This window comes from Haliaeetus leucocephalus, unplaced genomic scaffold (genome assembly GCF_000737465.1).
Source record: "Haliaeetus leucocephalus isolate CR32 unplaced genomic scaffold, Haliaeetus_leucocephalus-4.0 Scaffold555, whole genome shotgun sequence".
NCBI classification, from domain to species: Eukaryota; Metazoa; Chordata; class Aves; order Accipitriformes; family Accipitridae; genus Haliaeetus; species Haliaeetus leucocephalus.
In genome coordinates, this window is record NW_010972991.1 from 19,011,912 (window position 1) to 19,039,695 (window position 27,784).

At 38.0% G+C, this 27,784-nt stretch overlaps 1 protein-coding gene across 1 annotated transcript in view; it reads right to left on the bottom strand.

Annotated features, from left to right (window-relative positions):
* The window catches only part of MATN2 (matrilin 2), a 67,822-nt gene that overhangs the window by 26,681 nt on the left and 13,357 nt on the right, over positions 1–27,784 (bottom strand). Inside the window, 6 exon segments of the mRNA XM_010577141.1 lie at positions 1,955–2,080; positions 3,520–3,642; positions 11,088–11,210; positions 17,892–18,014; positions 22,438–22,560; positions 27,057–27,626. Of these exon segments, the coding sequence (XP_010575443.1) occupies positions 1,955–2,080; positions 3,520–3,642; positions 11,088–11,210; positions 17,892–18,014; positions 22,438–22,560; positions 27,057–27,626 (1,188 nt within the window).

Genomic DNA, 27,784 nt, shown 5'->3' on the forward strand with positions numbered 1-27,784 from the left:
GAAAGTATGAATAGTAGTAACTCTTGAAACAGAAATTATGGCTTTCATATTATTTCATAAACAGTAAATTCTTTTTCAACAGGATGAGAAATCACCAATTTAGAACTTTAACCTGCCAACAGATTCAAGCAGTTAAAGCCTAGTGGGGGACAGATACAAATTATGAGTGTGAGAGTGTCTTAATATGTTCCTTTTCTTTGATTTTGCTATTCCTATTCCAAGTAAGATAAAGTGGAATATTTTTTTAGTCTTGTATGCAACTGGTTGTGTGAAAGATGAAGGGTGGGGGAAGGTAGAGAGAGGTGTGAATTGGGTTTAAAAATTATACTGTCTCATAGAATGAACAGCAAAGCAGTAGGGTGAGATACGTGCCCTTGCAGATGTACTATGTAATCTGCTGACTCTGTAAATACAGAAAAAGTACATTTTAGGAAAAAAGCTTTATACTGAACTTCCTCATAATATTTGTTTGACTTGTTAATGGCTATTTTTAGTTATATAGGCCCAAATTACTTTAGCTTAACTTGATCAAAAGCAGTGGAGTTCTCTCAGACACAAACAGTTTCATATGTCGCTATTTGCAAATCATTTACAGATGTGAACAGGCATGTCTGTAGCTGTTTGTTTATGTAAAAAAAATTCTGTACTTAATGTAAAATTACTTAGTTCTAAATATTGCTGTTTATTAGTTTATTTAACTAAGCAACGAGTTTGCAGTAATTGGTCCAGATTTACCATTATACGTAGACAGAGATAACGTTGGCTTGAAAAAGTGAAGCTGAGGTGTCAGTTTTTACTAGCTAAAGTAAGTTCCAGCTGGAACATTCTCCTTTTTCCAAGAGTTTACGTCATCGTGAAGAGGCTTGTGTAACTTCTCAGAGCACACAAAAATGTGGGGAAAAAAAAGAAAATAACTATCCCCCCATATTCTCTATGAAAAATTGCATCTGTTTGGCACCATCTTTTACAATACAAACACCCACACTAATGTGAATTTTAACATTTAAATACTTTGGGTTCTCATGCAGAATCTTTTAACACACTCTTTCAAAGAGTGGAGTAATCACAAAGCTGCTAATTACCAGTCTTTAGAAATTAGTATAACTGTAAATTTGGTCATCACGTGTGCTTTACTACATGTGTAAAAAAAAATGTAAGGAGGAGAAGGGACAGGGAAAGGCTCAGTATTTTTAAAAACAATGAGTGTTTTGGGATATATTAATTTTTAAATATTCAACTTGCGATAGCCTAAAACCATAATTGTTAAAAAGTTCTGAGATTTTGCAACACATCCAAGTTTCCTTAAATATGGCTTTATCACAAACAGTTTATTTAAAAATAATTACTCCCTGGCCTATTAACTTTTTTTTAATTTCAGTGATTGAGAGTTCCTTTGGAAAAATGTCATAAGTACATCAGGGGAAAATGCTGCCAGTATTTTTGATGATGTGCAAAATGGTTCTCTGCAATAAAAGTATCTTCTAAAAACTGGGTGACATCAAGTGGGCAATGTTGGTTTTTTCTGGTGCAACATTGATCCTTTGTTTAGTAACATTCTTATAAAAAGAGGACATTTTATCAAACAGATCACTGAAAGTGTAAACATGTAGAAGGGGGAAGTCTCTACATATCTTCACATATCGGCATACATCAGTATCAGGTGTGCTGCAGTTTACATAGCCCATAGCAATGATACAGATGTTCAACAGCAAGCACTGGCTTTGTGTTAGACAATTCCCCAGTTACTGGGTTTGAAGAAGATGATGCTCTAGTTCTCTATTAGATCAGGGATCTCACTATAGCATTAATTCACTAGGACTGGCTCATGGCAGACTTTACAGTAACACAGGTTTGCATAGCTCAGAAAGATCTCAAAAGGGACCCAGGAGCATTTTCTCTTTCTGTTCACACCTCGCCCCACTGCAGTAACTAGTCACTGCAGTTCATGAGACACGCTCATTTCTGCACGTATTGCCATCATGTCATTGGGCGTATCCATGATGACATTTGCACACAAATGACTCTTCCATGTTAACACATTCATGTTCACAGTCATGCTGACCTAAAGCACAGAAGTTTACTTTTGTGGAGAGAAAAAAACAGTGAAGAATTCAAGCTGGCCATGAGGGTTTCTGAAGTAAAACAGGCTTTAAAAACTCATTTTTCTTAAATGATACTGGATTCTGTGCTTTGGACACCTGTTAAAGCTGATAGTGAGCTGAGGACGTGAGAGTGGATTGCAAATACTTGGCTATGCCAGACTTTACTTTGACTCCCACAGACCTGCTCCTGTAGTGATCAGAAATCATGCATCGTGGTGAAGGAGGAATGCCTAGTGCTAGTTACCCAGTGATACATTCTCCCTGATTTATAATGAGGGCATATATGCAAATGTTCTGCTTTATTTTACAAGCTTTTCTAACATGAGCCTTGTTATAACAAGGTTTGGAATAGGAGCTTGATCCTGGAAATGTTACCAGGTTTACAGCCAAATCCAAAGCCCCCTAAAGTTAAGGGAAAATACCCCAAATGTGAATTACAATTTGCCTCTAATTCACAATTATTCTTGGCAATAAATATTCTACACGATGCTGTTCTTTTGCTCCTATACTCACCAAGGCACATCCAATCTATAAAAACCTGAATGTATTAAGATACCATCTAGATAATAAAAACCAGTACAGCATGGATTGCTGTAAAAACAGCACTGTATAGACAAAGATGCTTCATGAGAATGTATCTTTAAGATGGAAGGAAAACACAGTTCCAAAACCAGATAAATTTTATGAGTGTCTAGAAGCATAATTATGTTGCTCCAGGCAAGCTTCTTATTCATAAAATATCAGCAGTGCAATTCTGCCCCCCAAGAACTGAGTCACCAGATCAGGCTAGTTCCTTTTGCTGAATATATTCTCCTTAAACTTTAACAACATCACATTGAAAATCTGCTGTGATTCTAGGCCCCCACTCAAGAAGAGCTGTAACACAAAAGTCTTTTTAAAGTAAATAGCATGTGTGATTGGTTTAGAACCCCGACATTGCTGAGTCTGTTTTTACTTTTTTTTAGGAAACTGTGGGGTTTCATGTATGACTTTAAGTTGATTTTAATAGCAATACTTTCCCAAGCTAATGAAATACATCTGTCCTTTGCTAAACCAACTGGGCAAAGCAAGGTGATTTAATTTTTTTTAAAAGTTGTTTGTGTCACTACTAGACAAGGTCAGAAAGTTTCAAACAAGTAATGAACTTATTGTTTTTGAGCCACTCTGGTTCCTGTATTACTCCTGAGGTTTCCATAAATCTTTACAGAAAACATCTAATATACAATATACTGTACAAAACAGCAAACAGTATATTTTTCCAGCATGACTGGCTCAGTCAAAATTCAAGTTTATAAAGAAACATTTGTTTCAACCTTAATGATAGAGAAAACTTTCATTCTTTCAGAATGGGAACCATTCACAGCAGGTTTAAGAAAAAAAAGCAGATGAACTTTATTATGTCCAAGGGATTACTCACTTTTGCATGTTTTCTTATCTGGATTAAGTCTAAACCCTTCTTGGCATTGACAAAAATAGGAATCATCTGTATTAACACATTCCTGTTCACAGCCATGGTCCTGAAGAGCACAATAGTTTGGCCCTAAATGGGAAAAATTTGTGTCAGTTAGGAATATAATTACTCAGAAATAAGCTAAGTAAAAACTAGTTAGTTTGTTTTCTTTTCTTTTGCCTTTTTTTTTCTAGGCATCATTCTGACTTCTTACCATATTGTTTCAAACTATGAAAATAAAATGTTCCTTTTTTCCAAATACCTGCTATACTTAGGAATACCTGATATGTACACTTTAATGAATTCTTTGAGAACACATGTACTACATGCAGTAGAGAAGTTAGAATCTTAAATACTTCTTAACATTTTGCAGCTAAGTCCTATACATTGCCTCATCAAAATTGTTTGTTTTACTCGGAGCAAGTTAGATGTGATCTGTAATAAATATACCAACATGAACTTTTGAATGCTGTTCATTAGATCAAAGCAGGACAATCAGGTCATCAGGAGCACAGGTGTTTTAACAGCTCTGGGTGTTTGCTACGTAGTTCTTCCATTTAAAATACTCATGAAAGGGAAGATGAGCAAAGTCTAGAAACAGCTACTACTTGTGTATAAAGTACCTTAAAAAGGAAAGTAATTGTGCAGTAAGCACTGGGATATTTACCACATAGTGTTTACCACTATTGGTGAAGTCAAAGAACCTGACATTCACTTAGATGCAGTGTCTGGCCATTACTTAGTTTTGTATCAGTGGAATTAATTAACTTACACTAGTGAAAGAATGGCCTTAACCCCTCAGCACTGCTAAAAATACATAAACAAGTCACAAACCTAGTAAGTCACATTTGTGAAGACATCCAGGCACTTTTGAACACCTCATTACATAACCTGAAAACTGATATTCAGAGGTTAATTATTATTCCCAGAGGTAACTGTCTTCCTGTGGCAGGAACTGTTCTTTCCTTGTATGTGTGGCGGGCTAATGCAATTGAGCCTTTACATATGATGAAAGCCTTTAGCAATAATAAACCACCTACATTTGCAGGACAAACAAAGTGGAATATGACTTTCTAAGAAAACCTGAGAGGAGTATTTTATAATTTATGAACTCTACTTCATATATTTATAGAACATTTCCTTTACCAAAGCTTTTTATGACAGCATATGCACATACACAGATACATAACACAGGGATATCTCATCTGTTTACTGAAAAAAAATATTAGAAAATACAGCTTGTTAGAGAGTGCACTGAAGAGGCAGAAACCATAAAGCCACGTGTGTACACCAGAGGAATATGGCTGTATGCCTTCTGGACCTACTCAGTGCTGTGTTGCATTTACCTGCTCACATCCTTGCTAACTCAAGTGTGCAGGACAGACTTTTCCTGGGTAAATGATTCTGAAGATGACCACAAGAGTTGAAAAATATGTATTATTATCTTTGTGGAACCTTGAGGCTATTATGTTGGGAACACTAAAAACATATTTCACAGGGCTTCATTAACACCTTCCAGATTAAGGTTGCTAACAGAAGGCCTCTACCAGCTACAGCTCATGTGAACCCACCCACAACTCAAACAGGGACCTTCCCTAAAGAACAACAGTTGAGGCTCAGCACCCCTAAGTACAAGCAGAAGCTATCATCCGTCCTCTTGAGAGGAGCAGCAAGAGTGACAAAAATCCCCTTAATAGTTAACTTAGTAGCTAAGAATGACCTCTTCCTGCCTCACTGATAATCTGATTTGCTGCTCTCTTCCAGCCACACATAGAGTTCTCTGCTGGTGTTGGCAGGGTTGCCCTCATGAGCCGTGTTCCTTGTATTTAATTCTAAGAAGTTTGGAGTAATTCCCAGAGAAAACATTCATCAGATATGCACGACTGTACTGATAACATTTAAATTTTCAAGCTTTTCTTTGTAGCCATGAGCATGAAAGCTTACTTTCTATTTTTGAAAGGAAAGCCAGGATTCTGAGATAATCACGAGATCTCGGGAGCTGGTGCCCCAGGCCCAGGCCTGCTTGCTGATGCAGAGATCTCGTCTGGCATGGGTGTGAGTCTTGGCTAGCTGGCGATCATCCCCAAGATTCAGTATGATGTAAGCCAAATATGTAGAAATTTATATGAAAGATCTTAAATTTACAAACATTTTAAATCCAGTGATCTGAAGTTTGTTTCTTCATGCTGTTTATGCTGACTCAAAGGCAGCGTGATTCATAACATATGGAAGCTAGGGGACACTTTTGCTCTGAAAAGCTCTCATGGTGTCTTGACTTTTGCAGCATTAAGAGCTACACAGTTCTTTCATTCATGCTTTATTTTATTAGCAAGGCTCAGAAGATATCAAGTGTAATGAAAAGTGGCTTAGTAAGTTTTACTTATGCTTAGACTCAGGACATGCATCTTGAAAGAGATTGATTTGACATAGTATTTGCTCATTCCTCCCTGACTACTCCTTCTGAATCAATCTCTATGGCCTACCATGTCCAGTCACTTTGATTTTTCCCTAATTGCAACCTGATGGGATTTTCTCCCTTAACTGTAAACTAATTTAAAGCATGTACAACAAAACAGAATGCAGTTAACATGGCAGAGGTGCACAGACCTCTAAGAGGCCTTGTCTGTGGCCTCTGCCTCTTGGCTTGGGAGCTGCATTTAATGTCAGGCTCTCACCCTCGGTTCTTGCTTGAGCTATGTTAGAGGTAGGTACACCTGTGCCTAGCCTTGCATTTTGCTGATGCTGACCTGCTGACGGGCTGGCTTGATTTCCTGAATTGACCTTAGACCTCTCTTGACACTATGGACTTGTCTGGTGATCACTGGGGTGTTGGCTGAGCCTGGTTAGTCATGGGATCTCTTTTGTTCTTCTTTGGGTACTGTGGGACCAAAGGCCTTGTCAGAGAGATTACTGACCCTGCTTGCCTTGTAGCCATCCTTGGCTCCCAGCTTGCACTCCATTGTGGAGCAGTGTACTTTTGTGTTATATGTTAAAGATCTCTTCCATTCCACAGAGATCCAACATGAAACCATAGATGTGCCTGCTGAGAGTTTCTGGTCAAGATCAGAGGGGAAGTGACACTGGGAATGTGATTGTGGAGTCTGTTACCCCACCTGACCAAAAGGCTGTAGTGAATAAGGCTTTCACAAACAGATAGCAGAAGTCTCCAGCTCATAGGCTTTTGTTCATTTTTGAAATTTCAGCCAGCCAAACACTTGCTGGGAGCGTAAGATATCATTGTGCAGGCAAGTTAGGAAGTTTCTGCACCAACTTGGTGACAACTCCCTAACACAAATTCTTGAGGGGTGAGGTTCTTCTTGTGTTGCTGCTGTGACTATGAGATGACTTGAGTTCACAATCCAGAAGGCTGCGAGGGGAAACAGCAGAATCCAGACTCCATATTTTACAAGCTCAGATTTCAGATTATTCAGGGAATTGCTAGGAAGAATCCCCTGGGAAAGAGCCAAGAAGAGAAAGAATGCCCAAGAGAGCTAGATGATTTTTAAAGAAAACTTGCTAAGAGCTCAGGAACAAACGATCCCATTGTACTGGAAAATCTGCTTAGAAGATCAAAGATCTTTTCAGTGAAATAAAACACAAAGAGGCAAAATAGTAGAGTGAGAAAGAAGGACCAAGAAAAAAAGACGAGTATAAAAGCATTGCTTAGGCACTTTGGAACAAAAAAAAGCCCAGCTGGACCTATTACTACTGAGGTACACTAAGGGTAACAAGAAGGGAGTCTACAAATATGCTGGTAGCAAAAAGAAAGTCACAGAAAACATGGGTCTTTTGGCTGGGCAAACAACCTAGTGATGAACAATACAGAAACAGCCGAAAAAAGTAATGCCCTTTTTATTCCTGGTTCTCACAAACAAAGCTTTCTCCCAGATTTCCATTTGTACCAGCATCGTTTGGGAAGGAGAGGGGCTAGTAACATTGGTTAGAGACTACTTAGACAAACTGGATATACACAGATCCATGGGATGACTGGTATTAGCCTGTGGGTGCTGAAAGAGCTAGGTGATGTGACACTACTATCTATAATGTATGAAAATTCACGGGGACTGAGAAAGGTCCCTGATAACTGAAAAATGCTAATGTTACACTCATCTTTAAAAAAAGGCAAGAAGAAAGATCCAGGGAGCTATAGACCAATGCGCATGGTTTCAGTCCCAGGGTCATGGGGCACATCCTCTCAGAATCAGATTCCAAATATATGAAGGACAAGAAGATCATCAGGAATAGTGAACATGGATTTACGAAGGGCAAACCACACCTGACCAACCCGTTCACCTTCAGTGATGAAATGACTGCATCTATGGACAAGGGAAGATCAGTGGATGTAATGCACCTTGGCACTAGTAAAGCTCTTGATGCTGCCTCCCACAGCATTCTTATTTGGAAGCTGAGGAAGTATAGGCTGGAAGAAAGAACTGTTATGTGGGGTGAAAATTTGCCAGGCCACCAGCCTCAAAGGATAGTGATCAATGGCTTCATGTCTGGCTGGTTGCTGACAATGACCAGGGTACCACAGGTGACAGTACTGGGGGTCACATTGCTAAACATCTTCAGTGACATAGATGATGACACAAAGCGCACCCTCAGCAAATCTGTGGGTGACACCAAATTAGGGACAGTGACTGAAAACAAATAGCAGAACTTCAATACATGGGAACTTTGATAAACTTGATGATTGGACCAGAAGATGTCTTGTGAAGTTCAGTGAGGAGAATTGCAAAGTTCTGCACCTGGGTTGGAAACAAACCATAGTTTTCACAAACTGGGAATTGAGCTGCTGTCAAGAAGCAGCATGGGCCAGCTGCTCCCTAAGGGAAGGAGAGCCAGGAGCCAAGGGTGATAATACAGCTGAGCAGGGCAGGGGCCTTGCCAGACAGGCCCTGCCCTGCAGTACCCAAGCAAGGTGAGCAGGGCAGGCCTGGAAATGGTAGCCAGGTTTAACCAGAAGTCCAGATCATCAGACAAATACATGCTGCTGAGGCAGGTCTGAGGACAAGTCAGGAAGCCAGTCTGCATGTCAGGATGAGGTGAGGACACTGCTGGTGAGGGCAGCCAGGGTCTGACACAGCCCAGTGATCGCTGGGTAGGTCCATAGCAGCAGGGCAACACCACAGTCAAACTGGGAAGTCAGTCTGCAGGTCAGGTTCTGGATCAACAAGGGCTATTGCCAGGCCCAGCTGAAGACTGCACTTGGCATACTTTGTCCAGTTCTTGAACAATCCCTTCCCTTCTCCTCGCACTTAAAGGGAATAAACTGAAGAGGGCTCAACAGAGACCTACTGCTGGGACATAGTGCACCTGACTTGTGCACTTGAGGAATCTGGTCTTACTCAGTTTGGTGAAAAGGAAGGTATCTAACTGCAGCCTACAATTACTTCTTGTAGTTCATTACAAAGGTGATGGAGCTAACCCCTTTTTGGTGGTGCCAGATGATGTAACAAGGAACAATGGTCACCACCTGTGGCTTGGGTGATTCACGTTGGACATGAGGAAAATGTTTTTCACTAGAGGGATAGTGCAGCAGTGGAACAGGTTGCCCAGAGAGGTTGTGGACTCTCCACTGGAGCTTTTTGAGACTCGACTAGACAAAACCATAGCTGACTTGATCCACAGCTTGTGGCAGTTCCACTTTGAAGAGGAGGCTAGAGTACATGACTTTCAGAGATCCTGTCCAACCAGCATTTGAAAGCTTTCATGTTTCCAACATAGACAGCAGCCCATGGCCAGACTGACAGTCTATATAGCCCAATGTGCTGTGTCAAGCACAGCACATTATACCTAAACACAGTATACCTAAGTAAGAGGATAGAGACAGGACAAGCCTGAAATACTATTTTCCCAGAACACTCTTTCACTTTCCAGCAGTTTGTGCATCATCAATTCAAACAGGTTAAAATAATTCATACAGTTAGACTATAAGCTAAAAACCACTCAAGACATATAAAATGTTTATGCAGTTTTAAGGTCTTTGTTCAGTTCAAACTCGGGGAAAAAACACTGCTTATAATACACTTTCTTAAATAGAAGGAATTAACAAAAATCTGTGCTTGTGCAGTGGAAAGCACTTATGCTATAGTAAGATTTCAAAAATATATGGATGTAGAAGCATACGTGGAAGTATAAAACAATTTAGCCAGCCCTTAGCTGACAGATACTTGACAAATGGGCAAATTCATACAATTTACAAGCAATGTGAACAAGTACAAACCGTATTCTGGCCCTTGGGGAGGCAGGAAATTCACCTCCCCTGACTCTGACCATCTGAAAATTAGGTGTCTAGCCTGCCAGGTCATTCAGGCTCCCTGCATAGTCAAGGAAAATACAGGCACTTCCATAAATTTGTGTCAGAGCTGTGAGCAATCACTTTCTAGAAGTGTGTGTTTCTTTTCCTTGATCACAAGGTCAGATGTACAGCCTGGGTTAGATGCTTTCTTTCTAAATGTTAAATTTAAGTGAAATAGACACCAAGCATAATATACAATACAGTCTATAAGTTAACATAGTCTCTCATCATAAAGACTGAAATGCCCCCAAGGCTGTAAAAAACACTGAAATGCAGTGCTATATTGATGCATTTTTTGAGAAATAATGTTTGAACACATTATTCAATAATATGGGCTAAATTCACCACTGGCATCAGCAGTTCCACTCATCTAAAACTAATGGAGTTTGTCTGCTTACAGACACAATAGTAACATTTCTTTATCAAGGCCCATATTTATGAAGAAAGGTAACTAGGAAGGTACATTAAGGTTTTCCCTTCACATTTCATGAAAGTGAGTTATGACATTAAACACAGTGGAGTTTTTAGCTTGTTTTCCCAATTATAGGAAGCCTTGGCAAGAGTACTTTCTGGTCTGTCAATTCCTCTCCGCTTTATATCCACTCCTAACTCTGGTAATTTTTGAGCTTGTTAGCCTGGTATCAATCTAGTTTGACAAACAACAAACAAACAAAGCCATGAAGTTATTATAACCTGATGGAAACATGGAAGCTTGCTAGAAGACACTGATGTTGCCAGAGCTTTGGCACACTATCAAAGAACTCACTCTTGAGAAAAATCTGTAGGAAAATAGGCTGCAATGTTTCCTTTGATTGGGGAACTACTCTTATTTAATTGTAGCTTGTCTTACAAACCGAGCAGATTATAAATTGTCTTGCACAGACTTGTTTGTTTACTCAGCTAGGGACATGATATTCTAACTGAAAAATCTGAATAATCAAAGAGACTATGCAAGAAAAAGCTTTGGGCTTTTACTGTTGAAAAGGACCCTGGTTTCATGTTAAAAGCTTCCTGTTCATAGGAGGGACTCCTACCCTTAGCCCCTCCCCTAAACCCCCAAACTACTCCCCAAAACAACTTGCATTGCTTTCAGGACCTTTGGCTTCCGGGGCGCTCCAACATTTTCTATACCTGACATATTATTCAGTGTTCCCAGGACCAATGGGAGTATTACTGCTGAGAACTGGAAGACAGAAGAACAAACTGTTCATAATTAAACCTTATCACAACTTACTTCTGCAAGTTCTTTTGTCTGGATTTAAAATGAACCCTGGGTGGCATCTACAGTAGTAGGAGTCCTCAGTGTTAACACATTCATGTTGGCAACCTTGGTTATCCAAAGCACAGTAGTCTACAACTGAAAAAGAACAAGACAAATGTGTACAATTAGAAAAACAAAATTAGAACTATTATGCATAGATATTATGGTACTAGTTACACAGGGTAGCTATGAAAGAAGGAAAAGCTGACATAATTTCTGTCCTGCAGAGCCTTTTCTGCAGAAAGTAGTGCACTCTCAATATCAGTTGGTAAATCATATTTGATATGAATCCTGGATCATTTCTCCTACCCTTTGAATATTTATCAGCTCTCAGATTGTCAGGAGCCTTCTCAACATGTTTTCTCAGATCTGGAAACGATGCCTCAGTCAGTAACTCTGTCCAGATGTTCACACTGTAGACCAGGGTGTAGCAAAGTTTGTTTGATTTAGTTCTGTCTTCTGTCTCTCCAGTCCCAGTCCTGGAATTGCTCTGCTTTTCCTTAGTTCCCTCCCAGCTGTATTAGTTCTCAAGAGCTGTTCTTGTAGCCTGAGTATTTAGGAGACCCATGGTGATACCTTCTACATCAAGGACTGTCACAGTACATTCATTCCCTCTAATGGGCTCCAGATTCATCCTGTACAAAGCAGCTGCAGCTATGAAGCCTGAGAGCTTCAGGCTGATATTCACCACTGATATTTTGCTTATATAACACCTTTTGTATGAGCAAAATAAAATATCATAGCTCATCCGTCACTTATTTCATAAGTCTGTGCATTTATTACACAAATCCATATTTACAAGATAGATTGCCAAAGGTTAATAAGGTAATACTTTAGAGTTTACTCAGTCAAGCCCATTCAAAAGTGCTAAAGAAGTTAAATTTTTTTTTTAGTTTCTTTGCAGGTTAAGATGTTTCTTCACAAGGAAATTCTTAGAAGAAATTAAAGATAAGTCACAAAACAGGTGTTCTATCCCCAGAGAGCTGCCAGGCCCACATTAGGCAAGTTTACCTGATTCTTTCTGCAGAAGACAGTAACATGCTTAGCTTCACACAGACATTTAATGAGGCAGGGTCCCCTTCTTTGCCAACTGAGTAATTTTTTCATTACTTTATACTGCTGAGCCTCCGAATTGCTCTAAGAGGAGTAATTTGTTTTAATTATATCAGTTCCTTCTTCAATAGCCATGCCTTTGCAAATCACGCATATATTCAGGTGTGCTAAGATACTTAGTCAAGGTCAGCTAGTGAGGAAAGCAGGTAATCCATTCAGTTACTTTGAAAGAGCTTCTTTAACGCTTCAGAATATTTGTGTTGAATCATGTCAAATTAGACTACTTACTGGCTACTATGTGAGACCATTTTCCTGGCAAGCGCCTTCCTGTTTCCAGACTGAATAGCTTCATATGAAAATGTATTTACTGAATATATATTTCAAGGTTATAATGGGTCATACAATTAGTCAGCTTTCTTCTTAAATTAATTCTAACCACATGCACATTTTCAAGTGTTTTAAAAGACACATTAAGAAATAAGTAGGCCAAAGAGTATATGATTTTTTTCTATCTAGCATCATACCTGGGAAACAGTCCATATGGATTGCTCCATAAAGTCACCTCCTCCTCTGCATTTAAACCCTAGTGAAATGCATTTCTACCACAATACCTGCAAATGTCTGACTAATGATGATAAACTTTAGAATAGAATAGAACAGAATAGTTCCAGTTGGAAGAGACGTACAACGATCATCTAGTCCAACTACCTGACCAATTCAGGGCTGACCAGAAGTTAAAGCATGTTCTTAAGGGCATTGTCCAATTGCCTCTTAAACACTGACAGGCTTGGGGCATTGACCACTTCTCTAGGAAGCCTGTTCCAGTGTTTGACCTCCCTTGGTAAGGAAATGCTTCCTAATGTCCAGTCTAAACCTCCCCTGGCGCAGCTTTGAACCATTCCCATGCCTCCTATCCCCTGGATACCAGGGAGAAAAGATCAGCACCTCCCTCGCCACATCCCCTCCTCAGGAAGCTGTAGAGAGCAATGATGTCACCCCTCAGCCTCCTTTTCTCCAAACTAGACACACCTAGAGTCCTTAGCCGCTCCTCATAGGACATTCCTTCCAGTCCTTTCACCAGCTTTGTTGTTTGAGGGACAACTAAACAGGCCTTAGAATGTGAGCAACATCTGAGCAACTATGACCCTAAGTGCTTTCAGATGACAATCTCTTGAGGGAGGAACTGTGCCTTCTTATGGCTATGCAGCTGCTAATGTACTGTGGACAGAAAGGAAAAAAACCCAACAAAATAAATAACTAATTTTTACAGGCTTGCTTTTTTTCCATTTATAGCCTTCTGGGGACCTCTTACAGAAGTAGGTCTGTTGGCTTGTAAGAATCATGAGCATACCAACTTAAATAATGCCTTTCCACTAACACAGTTAAGAAGTGAAAACTTTCTTCTGACATTTGCTTTTGGGGGTAAGTATTATTCCCTTTTTTCAATAATTTTTATATACAAATTGCCCTAATTCCAGGCAGGCTTAGCCTTGCAGACTGGCACTAGTAATTGACCTACAAATTCATTTCACTTTCAGCTTCATGTTTCATTTCAGTGGTACTTGCTTAGAAAGGAAACTTGTTAACAGCATTCCAGTCAGCAAGTAGGTAAGTTGTCTATGGAGTTAAAGCTTACTGAAAAGACTGAGAAAAATTATAAATCTCTATTTCTTATATTGAAGTACTGTAATCCTTTAGTTGGTATGAGGAAAATATACAGTTTGTATAAGAGCAAAGCAGAATATTTTCCTAATTTTTTAAGTTATATTATTTTCATATTTCTGTACTGAGTCATGAGATATACACTAGAATGTGAACACTTAGAGATCTCACTGTTTTTAATGTTAGCCCATGCCTATTTCAATAAGAAACTTTTCTAAAGGATGAATTAATGACCTTTTTAGTGAGCAAGTGATTAATTTGTTGTCATCTACCCATGTTTGTTCCAACCTGTTTTTCTTGCTTGGAATTAGTTGGTAAATGATGAGAGCCGTCTTTTACTTCCAGTTACCAGTTCTGCTCTCTGGGTGCTTACACTGCCCTCTCTGAACTGTGGACAGCATGAGTCACCTTTCTATTGTATTGTTGGTTTACTCTGATGATGTTTATATAGGTTATTCAGGTATAAGAAAATGAAGTAAGTTAAGCAGAAAGGTAGAAGAAAAGGGTAGGAAGAAAAAGTGACAGAATAAGTAAAGGCATATAAGGAGGATGAAAAAGAATGCAGGGGAAGAGTAGAACAGACTCATGGAAGACTCGTAAGAACCTAGAAAGCAGCCAAAAAAATCTAGCGGTGCCAGGACTGCAGAGAGGTGCCAGTAGCCAGACCACTGCCAGGAGAAGAGTTCCCAAGCCCAACAGCTGCAGCAACATGGAGACAGTCTACCACCAGTGCCAGGAAAGAGAGGACAGTATGTCCAGCAGCATCAAGAAGGTGGAGAGACAAAGTGGCCAGCAGCAGGATGGAGAAAGAATGGCTCATTACCACCAAACTTTAACTGACAGGATTTTGTTCATGTGAAAGAAGGGAAGTTAACATGAAAAGCTGTTTAAAAAGGCAAAGTGATAGTGCTCTGCCAGCCATACTTATCACTGAGCAGACAGTTTCAAATATTGTTTAGTCTACAAATTTGTCTGTAAACAGTGTGTTGCAAACACTCAGAGTCGTTGGCCATTCAGTGATCACTTTGAATGGATATGTTGTGAGCTGCTGGTTGTGAGATTTTATTTAATTATTGCTATTCAGGTAACTGGCTGACGTGTCAATACAGCAATTAGTATTGCCTTTGATCCTTAACCAGAGAAATTAGCCCATCAGAAAGAAGGAAGGGAACTTAGTAAACCTGCCTGTGAAATGAGTTTTCTGCATACCCTCATTTACTTTTGCTGGAGTTAAAGTTCTGAAGTCTTAGATATCTTAGAGAGAAACCTTTGGCTCTTTCAGAGAACTGCAATGTGTATGTTCTACTGAAATTCTCTCTTCATTCTCTGGATGAAGAGGAGAGAGTAATCTTTATGAAGTCACTGCTTTTAGCAAAATTGTCATTGTACTCGGTGGTCTCTGGTATATGTGTACCTCAAGATCTTTCTTCTGATCCTGCTCATTTGATAATAAATACTTCACAGAAAGGAATGGTTAACTAGCTTAAGAGTAATGAAAACCGAGAGCTATCACTACTGATTCAGAACTATACATAGTCTCCTTTACAAGATTTTCCAGCAAGGATGATTATTCATTTGTGATCACATCTGTGGAAGCTGTACATTCTTGGTAGCAGCATATTCCTCAAAAATCTCAAATCATTCAAATATGAAAAGTCAAATTCTGGAGACTGATAGCTAATATGATTTGCAGACAAATTAGCATCAAAACCGCAAATTACCCAGTCAATCTTTTCCTGTTCAGGAAATGTAGAGAGGCTAAGTTCTGCAAGGGTAAAACATAATTAATATATATTGAACCATTCATCCGCATCAGTAAGAAATGACAAAGACAAATGGTCACATAAATGCAAAAGAAACTTGAAAAATAGAAGTGCTAAAAATGTGCTTTAAAATCACAATTAATACTTCTAATTATTGCAGGGGTATGAATAGCATGAGTTCATGTTTTTTTGCTGAACTAGTTATAAATGAATAGAAACCAAGTGGAGAGGAAAGACAGCTATAAAATGCAAGATACCATAGTGAACCCATGCATGAATTGTATTTTGAAAATAATTGAAAATAATTGAGAATATGAAAGCTTCAAGTGTCATCAATAGAGCTTATAATAGGCCTGTATCCTTCCATGCCGAAGAGAGTTAGTGAGGAGGGAGAAAAAAAAATGTTAAAGATGTATCACATCTCCAAATAGCACTCTTCAGACTTTGCAGAGGAATTATTAACAGGCAAAAAACAAGCGCCACTGTAAGAAATTTAATAAATGGCACAGAAATATTTTGAAGCTTTTAATAAGAAAAATAGACTTTCTATTTATTATAGAGGATAATATTAGGTTTGTCATACAAAGAATTTCACCAAAATTTATTTTCATCCCTATGATGCTATGGTAGCTATCTTCCTGATAAGAATATCTTGGGCTGTAAAGGACCCTTCAACTTAATAGAGAGGAAATGGTAACAACAGCTGATGACAATAAGCATGAATATTTCGGATTAGAATATATGGTAGGAAAGAATTTGTGATAAAAGAACCTATCAACAGAAGTCATGGATTTTCTGTCTCAAGATATAGTCAAATCAGTAGCAGAGAAATACATGCTTTATTCTAACACAGCTAAAGGTCATGAGGATTAGCTAAGGTTACTGGATGAACTTCTGTGGAGTGTTAGATGTAGAAATTTGGGCCAGAACACCTAATGGGCCTTCTTGCCTAAATAGTCATTATTAGCTGCATTTTCAAAACAATTCAACTTCAGAAAGTAGGTTCTTAAAATGGTATATTAGTGGCCAAATTATGCTGAGGGTAAATTATGCTGAGAAATGTAAAGACTCCTGTACTGAGATCATGAAGCTACAAGTAAGGGAAACATTTCTGAAGAGTAAGTACAGAGTGAATGTTCTTCAAAACTGCATATGTTATCCTCAGTCTAAAAATCCTCAGCAACTCATTTGTGTGACCCATGTGAAACTACATGCAGAAAGTTCAGTTCCATAAACTATCATCTATTTTGTGCCTCAAAATAGGATTATCCTGCAAGAGAATAACTCTGTGAAGGTAGTAAGAGACAGATTATATTATGTTAGAGTTGTTTAAAATGACAAGAAAGTTAAGCTGTTGGACAAAAGCATTGTGGTGGCCTGTGGCAGATCTGGGGTCAAGGATTCACTTGAATTCACTTCCATGGGATTTCAGCATGTGTTGGAAATTAAGCATGCATTTAAGTGCTTGCCTGAAGAGAATACCTAACAAATAAGGTGATTTTTTTTCAAGGAGTAACTAGGGGGTTTTTTGTGGTGGATACCAGAAGACAGTATTTTCCCAAAATGTAGCATGGGATGAAAAGTTTATGAGAAGGTTAACAGGCTAGTGGAGATTATCCTAGAAGTATTTACTGTGTATAAATGAGGAAGAAGAGTGAGATACTTAGGTGGTAATAAAGAGGGAAGTATGTTTTTTGTTTAAAATATTATTATGCTGTATTTCCACACTCACTCTTTTGAGTTGTACTTCTTAGAGCTGATGTTTGCTTCTTTACTGCCCATAGCGAAAATTAAAGGCACATTGTGGATGGGTTCTTAAGGAGGGCTAAACTTTCCTTAAAGTCATCTTCCCCAAAAGAGTTTGAAATATCTCCTGGCATGACCATAAAAACAAGTGAGAAATAACAAGAAATTGTCCATTTGCAAGTTTTTCCATGTATAACTTCTGTCTGAAGAGGAGCTACCAAGTTTGTCTGGCTTTGTTTTTTAATGGCCACATATATCATGTCAGTACATTGCTGGCCACCTACATGGACCTAGAATAAATCATCTGGTGTGTTGTTTCAAAAGACTAATGTTACTTTCTGTGTGAAATTAGTTGGAACAATTTTCCCAAGTCACTATTCATTATCAGTAAAGGCCTACGAACATGCCAATATGTATTCTTCCTTATCTACCACTCATATTGGAGAACAGAGCTTCCCATCATTGTCTAAGCCTAAACGGGATATTAATTTACATTGAATTTCCCTTTGGTTTGTGTCAAGAGATAAATGTGAATTGCTAAATTCATACTCACCGACACAATTCTTTCCATTTGCATCAAGCTCATACCCTTCGTAACACTGACAGACATAAGACCCAGGTGTGTTCACACAAATCTGCTCACAGGCATGTTTCTCCACAGCACAAAGGTCCTGAGCTACAAAACATAATTGCATGAATATGAAATTCTTTGACCTTCTATTATGCATGGGTAGACTATAGATAAAAAAAAATTCAGAAAGCTATGAACAGCTTTTTAGAGATGAGCTCGTTTTAACACAGATCATGCCAATGTTCGTCAAACAGTGAAAGTCTTATGCCAGCACAAAAAATCACTCAAAGCTGAGCTAATTCCTTCAGCCAAAGGCAACAACAATTGATTGGCCAATGGTGCCTAGTAGAGTTTCTTTACTGTATGTTTCTCTAAAAAGTTTGAAGAGCACTCTTCAGTTTTTTATGGAAAAAAACTAATTGTGTTTCTTTGTGTCTTTTTTTTTTTCCTCTTTTTTTTGCATAACCCTACCAGATAAATGATGATGAGTTTGGAAAGGGAAAGAAAAGGAAAACACAACACCAAAAGACTTGGGGATATTTCATTTCTGAGTTTTATAATTTTTCAGTTTTGTGCAAAATACCATAGCAAGTTACCCCTCCCAAGCAAAAGATCTCATTAGGAAATTTGCTAAGACAAATGAGTTCAGTTCTGCACCTCGCCGAATGAAGCACATTGGGCTTTCTTTTCAATAGACTAAAGCTTTCTGAGAACCCCAAGTTTTCCCCATGAAATCTTTGGAAAGCAGAGTACTTTGTGTTGCTCAGGATCAGGCCCAAAGACTGCTCAACACATAATGATTGTTTACAGCTACAAAAAAGGCTTTTGGAACATGTTTGAGGAAACTAGCCAAGCAAATATGAGTTTTCCTTTATAGCTGTCTGCTTCATATCAAGCGGCATGATGAACAGCATAAACAGTTCTTTAACTCTCTTGTTCCAGTATAAACACACACAAATAGATAATTTTCCAGTTTGTTTCAGCTACATTTCCTCTTTTGTACTAATTTGTGTATTAATGTAAGATTTGAACATCTCTAGAGAAGTATGGAAGAGATTAAGTTAAACAAACAAATACAGCGTAATGAGTAAAGAATAGCCATTATCTGACACAACCACTCTTCTCTAGAACTAAAGTTAGATCAGAGAACGTGAAAGGAGCATCCTTTGCATGGATGCAAAACTATCTTAATGAAATAAATGTAAGAATATTTCAAGTTAAACAAAAGAACTTTTTTCCCCTAGTTTTGTTCTGGAAGATAGCCAAGTTGCCTTTTTTTTTTTTTCCCCCCAAGTGGAAAGCAACAAATCACAAGTATGGCAGATTTTCTTCCTTCAATGCAAGGAAATAATGTTATAATAATGTTATAATGAAATGTATCAAGGAACAAAACTATCACCTATTCAAAAGAGAAATGCACCCTTTTCCAGCCTGAAGCAAAGTTATCAATTCATTGCTGATTGAAACTATTTGGTTAAGGGCTTTTAAGAACTGCATACTGATATGGTGTACTCTGACAACATAAAAAAAAGGGAACAGAAGAATGAAAAAAGAGTATAACTTTAGATACAGAAGAATGAAAAGAAAGTATAACTTTAGGTACATACCATTCATCTTTTCTGCATGGTTTAATTTAGAAAGTGTTAAAATAGATATGTAAGGAAACTATTTGTTCATGAAAGAGCTGACAAATATATCCAAATCTTAGACAAATACATCTGGTTTATGTTGATCATGTATTGCATTAAACATAAACATGATGAAGATTTATTTTACTGAGAGGTCAGGTGAGGAACATGTCTCTCTGCACTTGTGGACAATCAGCAGCCAATAAAAGTAACTAAAAAGGTCACAGACTGTGGGTTTTTCCATCGCCATACTTCCCCTTCCCTCCAGAAATAAGCTGTCCAGTTTGTCCAGGTTTGGTCCCCTTTCCTCATGAATTCTGTTACTTCTCTGGGGAGTTTTTAGCCATAATGATCTGACCTTGTCTAGACTGCTACTGTATCATCTCCCTCCTTCACCAATGATTTGCGCTACCTTAGCATATTTAAGGCCAGTTTGATGGGTCTCAATATTAGATTTCCAGTGCTAATTGCTAAAATTAGTTTATAGTTTCATGATGTAGAAAAAAGTCCATTAGAAGTAGGCTACAAACACATTGAATGACTCATTTCCCTTTCATATTTAGCAAACTGCAATGTAGTATCATCTGATTGATGATCAAAACAAGTACACAGTCAAGCAAATAATGTGTGACAGGTAAGTGGGGAAAATGAATATAAGACTGAGTCATAGCGAAAAAAAAAAGTAAAGCAATGCAGCAATGGGCTTCAAAAAATGGTAGAGAGGGAACATATTGAGGGCTACTGTGCATGGGTCACCAGTAGGAAAACTACCACAGTTCCAAAACTCTCTTGGAAATAAATCTGTAATTTGAAACAGTGCAGTGCCCAAAAGTTGAACTACTGGCTGATAAAAACCATGGAAATGTAACACAATAAAAAAGAAGAAGACATAATAAAGAAAGAATTTTTCATACTTGTAATTAAAATTTTTTGAATTGACTCCCCCAAAAATTCAATTGTCAAAATTGATATTAGGGGTGAGGATAGGGAAAATGTGTGAGAGGAAATTAAAAAAAGGAGAAATTTTGAATTTCAAATAATTTCCAGAGAGTTGAAAACAAAAGAATTCCTTCTTAAAAATTCTTTAAAAAAATTAATAGCATGAGGAGGGTTTAAAAGAAAGGTTTAAATGATACAAAAGTTTTAAATGAGAAGCATTTTAAGAGGGACACAATGAAAAGAATAGGTTAGAGAGTATTATTGAAACGTGATTACATAGTTGGAGTCATCATTTGGGATTCTGACCACCCTCTTACTGAAGAGCTATAGTAACTATGTAGAAGCAGAGAAAACAGGCTGTGTGAAAAATTCTTCTTGTCACTATTCTTGTCTTCACTCAGCTGTTAAACCAAATAATAATTAGGAAATATTCCAGAATGGATTGAATTTTTTTGCATCTCCTTGAGGAAACAAAAAAACCGAATAAAGTGTTAAATTTGTTCCATTTAACACAAAACATTCCCCTATAATTCACACACACGCATATGACAAATGTCTACATTTGGTGAAGGATGCTGGTGAGAAGGACTAGAAAACAGAGATTCCTAGAAGTAACTCATACCATAGCTCGACAGCATAGGAGGTGACCAGCTCAAAAGCAGTTTCCTGCTGTAGCCCAAAGCATCTGAAGACGCTTCCACACAGCAGCGAGAATGCCCAGAACACTCCGGTGCTGACATCCTTTTGTTACCGTTCCTATTTACTGAGGCTCTGACTGAAACCATGTGTTCCACTGCATATGCAAGGACTCTAATCCCCAAGCTGCAGAGTCACCTCAGATACTGACATACTCTTGCTGTTTCAGTAATCATTAAGTATTTGATATAAAATACAACACTAAGCAAGAGAGACTAAAAACCTGCTAATTCCAAGACACCCGATTGTTTTACGGCACTCTCCTGAGATGTGGAACATGTGAGTTCAAACACAAGGATAGGATTTGAGCCTGCACCCTTCAGCTTAATTCTAAATTATCAATTATGAGGGGTACATCCTATGCTCTCACCATGACTCTCTCCTCCAGCTTTTTGAAAAGATGTTTTCCAAAATTTTTCTTCTGGCTAAAATCAGTTAGGCAAATTTCACTTGAATTCATGCACTGTTGTGGGATAAGAAACTTCATTTTTAGCAAATAACTTTTCCACAAGTAATTAAAAAGAGTATTACTTAATTTCCTTAAAATAATGGTGGATACAGAAATAAATTTGGCATACCCATCTAACATAGTCTGCTGTTAATTACTCGGAAGCAAGTTAATATGGACAAAAGAAATACTGCTTAAGATTACATTTAAAGTGAAATACATTTTGTTATTATAAACTATAAAGCCAATTACTTAAAACTGAAAAAAGTCAACTCTTTTAAAGAAGGAAATGAGAGCATAAGCAAGACTTGAATCTATTCTTTGAACAGTTGCAAACCCTTATACTTCAAGCAGCAGTTAGGAATAGCTTTTCAGAATGGCAAGTTATTTCACAGTTCTCTAATATGGGGTTTATTGCACTTTTCTGTACTCTTTAGTACTGGTTGCTATCTGGACAAATTACTAAAGTAGTTGGATTCACTTCATGTGAGATGATAAAACAGTTCTTTCTTTGATTGTTGCTTCATTGTTGAACTTACTACTCCAAAAAATTAAAATGCAATTTTATGTAGCTACAGTGTACCTCTGCAGAGCTGTGTATAAAAATTAGCTTGCTGTATTTCAGAAAGGTTTATAAGAACTTCAGTTACACAAAACAAGAAAAGGAATTACAATTTCACCTTTTCAGACTCTTTCTGATGATTACCATTAATTATATACTGAGCTCAGTCCTTCTTTATGAGCCCAACAAAAAGGGTATGTGATGTTAAGCACTTTTGGGAAGCATGAAAAAGAGAAGTTAAGAAAGATAACATACTGCTGCAAGTCTTCTGGTCAGCATTCAGAATGTATCCTTGTTTACATCTGCATACGTAGGAGCCAGGGGTGTTTATGCAGAAGTGATCACAGTCATGCTCAACTGTACTGCACATATGGGGCACTGAAAGAAAAAAAGTAAAACATTATTAACTGCTGGTCTTTCTTACTTGTGGTCACAACCAAAAAAAATAGTGTAGAACATTTTACTGAAGTAATTCAGAAATTTCAAATTAAGTGTTGATAGTAAAGACAAAAATGGAAGCTCAAGCCTATAACACTGTAAAAAATCCTTAACAAGCAGTACTATGTATTTATTCCTAAAAAAAGTATGAATTTAGATATTTTCTATCTGGCTGACATTGGTGGCATGTTTTTGGACATGAAATTACATATGGAATAGAGATATAAACAAAACAAAAATATACAATAGAGTATCTGGAAACACTAATTACTTGGTGGTCCCAAGAAGACAATGAAGCAAACCTACCACATTCAAATTTAGAAAATAAGTGGATTTTAAGTACAAACTATTCTAGAGTACATTCAATTTCTTGAATGAAGAAAATCACCACACAGCACAATACTAAAGAAGAATGACTAGAGAACAACTTGATAAAGAATCTTGCTTGCTTAGTTATTAATGTTGAGGAACATAAAAGCGATACAGGATGACACTGAAGTCATGCATCTCCAAGATTCAGTAAGTGGGAGCTGAGGTGAGCTGCACTCCAGAGTATAGTCTTTCTGAGTCTGTTTTTAATCTGTTTGTATTTTATGTCTCTAATAGCAAGTAGTAAAATACAACAGAGACAGTAAGAAAGAAAAAGAATAGTGGGCCCACTGTGTCAAATTCATTGCTGAACTACTTTTCTCCAGATCAGTAGTTGGGAATCAAGAAATGTCCTTGGCTTTTTCTTTCCACTGGAGCATTGCTTGTATGTAATTTCTGTAATACATAGGTGAATTACTTCTCAGAGAACATTGTGTGGAAAATAATATATTTTGCTCAACAACAATTAGGGATTTATGTGCTAGCTTGACAAAGCTCAAAATTTATGGAATAGATATTAGCAGTAATCTTCTAGCAGCCACAACAGAAGCCTGATAAATAACTTAACATGTGGTATGTGTGGTACTTGTGGAAAAAAAATGTGGTTTCGAGATACATACTATGTATCTGGTCTTTGGAATGGTTACCAGTTACGCATTTATTACTAATATACAAACCACCACAATTCCCAAAACTCTTAAGCAGCTTTTTGGATCTCATAATTTTCTGCCACAATAAAACCTCTCAAGTACTTTTATTTAAGTGAATACAGACCTGCTTGGACTTCTTGTCTTTTAATCTTTCTATCATTCTGAAAATGAACTTTATGACCTTTGATACTTCCTAAAAAGAAGTTTCCTCTTGGCTGTATTTTACTAGCTTTCGACATCAGGTATAGCTTGTTATGACCAAAGAAGCACTTTCAAATACGACAAAAATATACTAATTTCAGTAGTTTAAGCATCAGAGAATCTTAACATATACTAATGCTATAGAACGTGAACCTATCGAATGTTACTACAAAAACAGTCAGTCCTCCCATACCAAAAGAACATAAGGTTGCAAAACAGAGTACTAAAAAATGAAAAAAAAAAAAGAAGAAAAAAGAAGCATTCAATGATAAGCCTCCCAATAACTCAGTCCCTTCTGAGAATATATTGTTACCATCTGTTACCAATCTTCTGATATACTATCAATCACACAAATTTTTTTCCAAAGTGTCTCTGTTGCACCCATTTCAAAGAATCAGTGGTACTCTGGTCACCAGTCAGATTTCTGTGGTGAAGGAGGCTGGCTGCTGTATGCGTGATTTCTGCAACCTCATTTGTTGCAGGAGGTGTTGGTGGACACAGCCAGGGACTGAAGTAATAGAAAGGGTGATCTCATAGTTAAGGAATTTGAATGTGAGCCTTGTGAACTGGATTTTATCTCTGTCTATGTCACAGGGTCCTTATTTGATTCTGGGCAAACCAATAATATCAGTATCTTCAAGCAAGCATCAACCTTCACACTGTATATGTTTAGCTAGAGACACCTGAATCTGGATTTGCAAGAACGCAGGCTTCTCTCAGCTGCAAGTGACTGGTATGTTATATTAGTTTATATCAGTCTAAAAATGCTAAATACCCCAGAGAATCAGACCAGGAATTGCAATGAGTCAAATATTTAAAGTTAGTGGGTGATCTTGACAGTCTTAACCCTGTTTCTGTGCCTCTGTTCCTTCAGTGTAAAATGGGGATGACACCACTATCTACTTCACAGAATAATAATAAAGACTTTATTTGCTCCTGACTGCTCCATCCCAACCTCTGTCTTTCTCACTCTCCTTCTATTCAACCTCCACCTCCTTTCCTGGATTCTGTCACCATTTCTGTTTCTCTTATGAGTTTTCAACTCATTTCACTCCTCATGCCCCTGATTTCCCAGGTTACTGTTTGCTTCTCTTTTACCTTGCTGACTGGTAATAAAAAGAGGCCCCTGGGATCCCCTGGCTTCAACTGCTGTTTCTGACACCCCCAAATCTTTAGCAGCCAGAGGCAGCAACTGTAGGGAAAGTCTGACTTAGCAGAGGATGGGGCACAGCCAGTTTATATGGATTCTTCTGAGAATATAGCTGCTACGCACTGGATAATCTCTGCCATTCATGGGTAAACAGTGGTTAATTTGGTTTACTTTTTATTTTCCCCACAGAGCTTCATCACATGGCCAGGTTTTTCTTTTATCTTCACAGGAACCATGAAGACACATTCCCACAGACATAAGGGCAATCCAGACACAAGGAGAGCTCCAGTGCCAAGGTCTTTTCCCACAGCATGCAGCCCAGCAGACTGCATGCCAGGAGACTCGAACAGAGGGATGCCTTCAATTGCTCTAGCAAAGAAACAAGGTGTCCAGATGTTTGACTCAGCTACAATGATATTGCCTCTGGGTCCACACTGGGGAGGACTTAAAAAGAACTAACCACATTTCCCGTGAGGAATGTAGGTGCTCTAGGAAGCAGAGGCTATGGGTGCTTAGATTGTTCTCTTGAAATTCAGCAAGCTGAACGCTGCTTCACAGCCCAGACTCAATAAAATATTAAGGATCCTACCTGCAATTTAGTCCTTTAAGTTGAAATCCATAAGAATCTAACAGCTTAAATTCTCTGTTGCGTCTGGGCCTGGGTTTTTAAGTGCATTTTTGGATCTCACCTTCAATTCCTGACACGGCAAATGTGGAGAAAAGGAGGCAGCAGCAATCCTTGTCACCTTGTCACCTCCATACTCCTCCACCTGAAGGTGGTTTTATAGAGGATCACATGTATTTGGATTAAAAGTGAGCTGTAAAACACTAACACATTTACTGGACACTGCCTAGTCTGAAAAAAAGAGTAAGTGGTATTTGTACTGGATTTCTTTCTAAAATGCAATTAAAAAATTCAGTAAGATCAAGCTTTGAAGCGTTTGCTGTTAATTCCATTTAAACTCTCAATCCATGTTTAGTTTATTCTTTCTTGGTTTTTAAAAGTATCTTACTATGCCAGCTAATAATAGGCAAGGAAGAAATAGGAAAAAAATCTATTATCTGATGAATGTCTGTGATGGTGTTCTGTGCTGATATAGTTCAGCTGGAGCCCTGTTGCTCTTTGAAACAATTTTGGAAGAGACCAAGTAAGGAAAATTCTCCAGACTATCCTGACAATAAGCCTCAGTTCTTTTCTGGCAAAAGCATCCCTAGAGATGAGTGAGCATTCAATCTCACCATGCATTCTTTTTCTGGACTCAGCTGAAAATGCCTCAGTTTAATGCCAAATCTGTATGAAGTTCTTTCTATTTATCTCAAGAAAAACTAAAAAAGAAAATTCTATCAAGTACAGAGATTGAATAAAATGAATTATGTATGCCATGATATTTGTAAAAGGTAATTTCTTATCAGGGGATTACAGATGGAAGCGATTTCTCAGTGTAAATTAACACCTATTAAAATATTATTTACTTTATTGTATGAATGAATAAAACAACTGTAATGGCTTTTCCTAACTTTCTGTCTGTAAAATGGATGGAATAAAACCACTACCATGTCTCTGTGTCTTAATTCCAGTCACAAGGCATGTGCAGAGATAATTGTTTGCATAGAATTAATATGTAAGCTTTGGAAGAGGAATCCATGAACTCCATAGAATTTTTTAAATAATCAAAAGACTGTTTTTCAGTTTGAAGTTTCAGTACTAAGGGAGATCACATTTAAAATCAATAGATGAAACAACTTATCTAATATTCAAATAGCAGAGGGTTGTAAATTTATTGCTATTATGCAATGAATAGGAAAATCATGGTATGTCTGTTTGCCTCACTGCTTATGACCACTAGGAATTAGATCACATTTTATGGCACTTAGCAGTAGAATTAGTTGTTCCCCATATATATATGACTGCTGTTCTGAATGTTGTCTGGCTAGTCTCCCTTTTTTTCAATATATGTATTCTAACAGATAAAGTTCCATGTAAAAAAAAATTTTGATTATAATGCATATTTTTTTTCTGTGTTTTACTTTCATATATGCATTCAAACTATAGATAAAAACCTTACCACAAAGTTTAGTCTGGAAGGCAGAGGTCAGTGTTTCAATCTGACTGAAATTAGCAACCAGAAACACATGCTCTTCATGCGGTTCACTCCCAATGGACTTCAGCGTGTTCATATCTACTCTTCCCACTCCAATGGCAAAAATCAAGATTCCCGAGTTACGTGCTTTAGTGGCAATCTCTGTCACTGGATCCTGAGGTCTCCCATCTGTCACTATCATGATAATTCGGGGCACATTTTGCTTCAGAGGTCGAGCTCCTTCTGATTCTGAAAATGCGATGTTCACTGCATACTGAATAGCCAGTCCAGTCATGGTGCCAGTTGCGAGGTGCATCATCCTCTTCACTGCTCTTTCGATATCCTGCTTCCTCCTGAATGTCTTCAGCGAAAACTCATGTTTGACTGTGCTGCCATACTGAATCAGACCTACGCGGGTGGCATCAGGACTGATGTCCAGAAACTGCAAGATGGTTAAAATGAACTCCTTCACTTTTTCAAAGTCGTAAGGACGTACGCTGCGAGAGCTGTCAATGATGAAGACAAGGTCCAGACGTTTATTGTTGCAGGTATTTTCTGGAAGGCAAAATGCAAACAAAATACTTTAGAAGAATTTCACAATGCAAATCAGTTCAGGTTGACCCGATGCCTCAAGCATGCTGTCTAAACAAACACCTTGCCAAGTGCTGGGAAAATACAGGAAAAATAGGAGATGCCAGAACCAAGGCTACTTG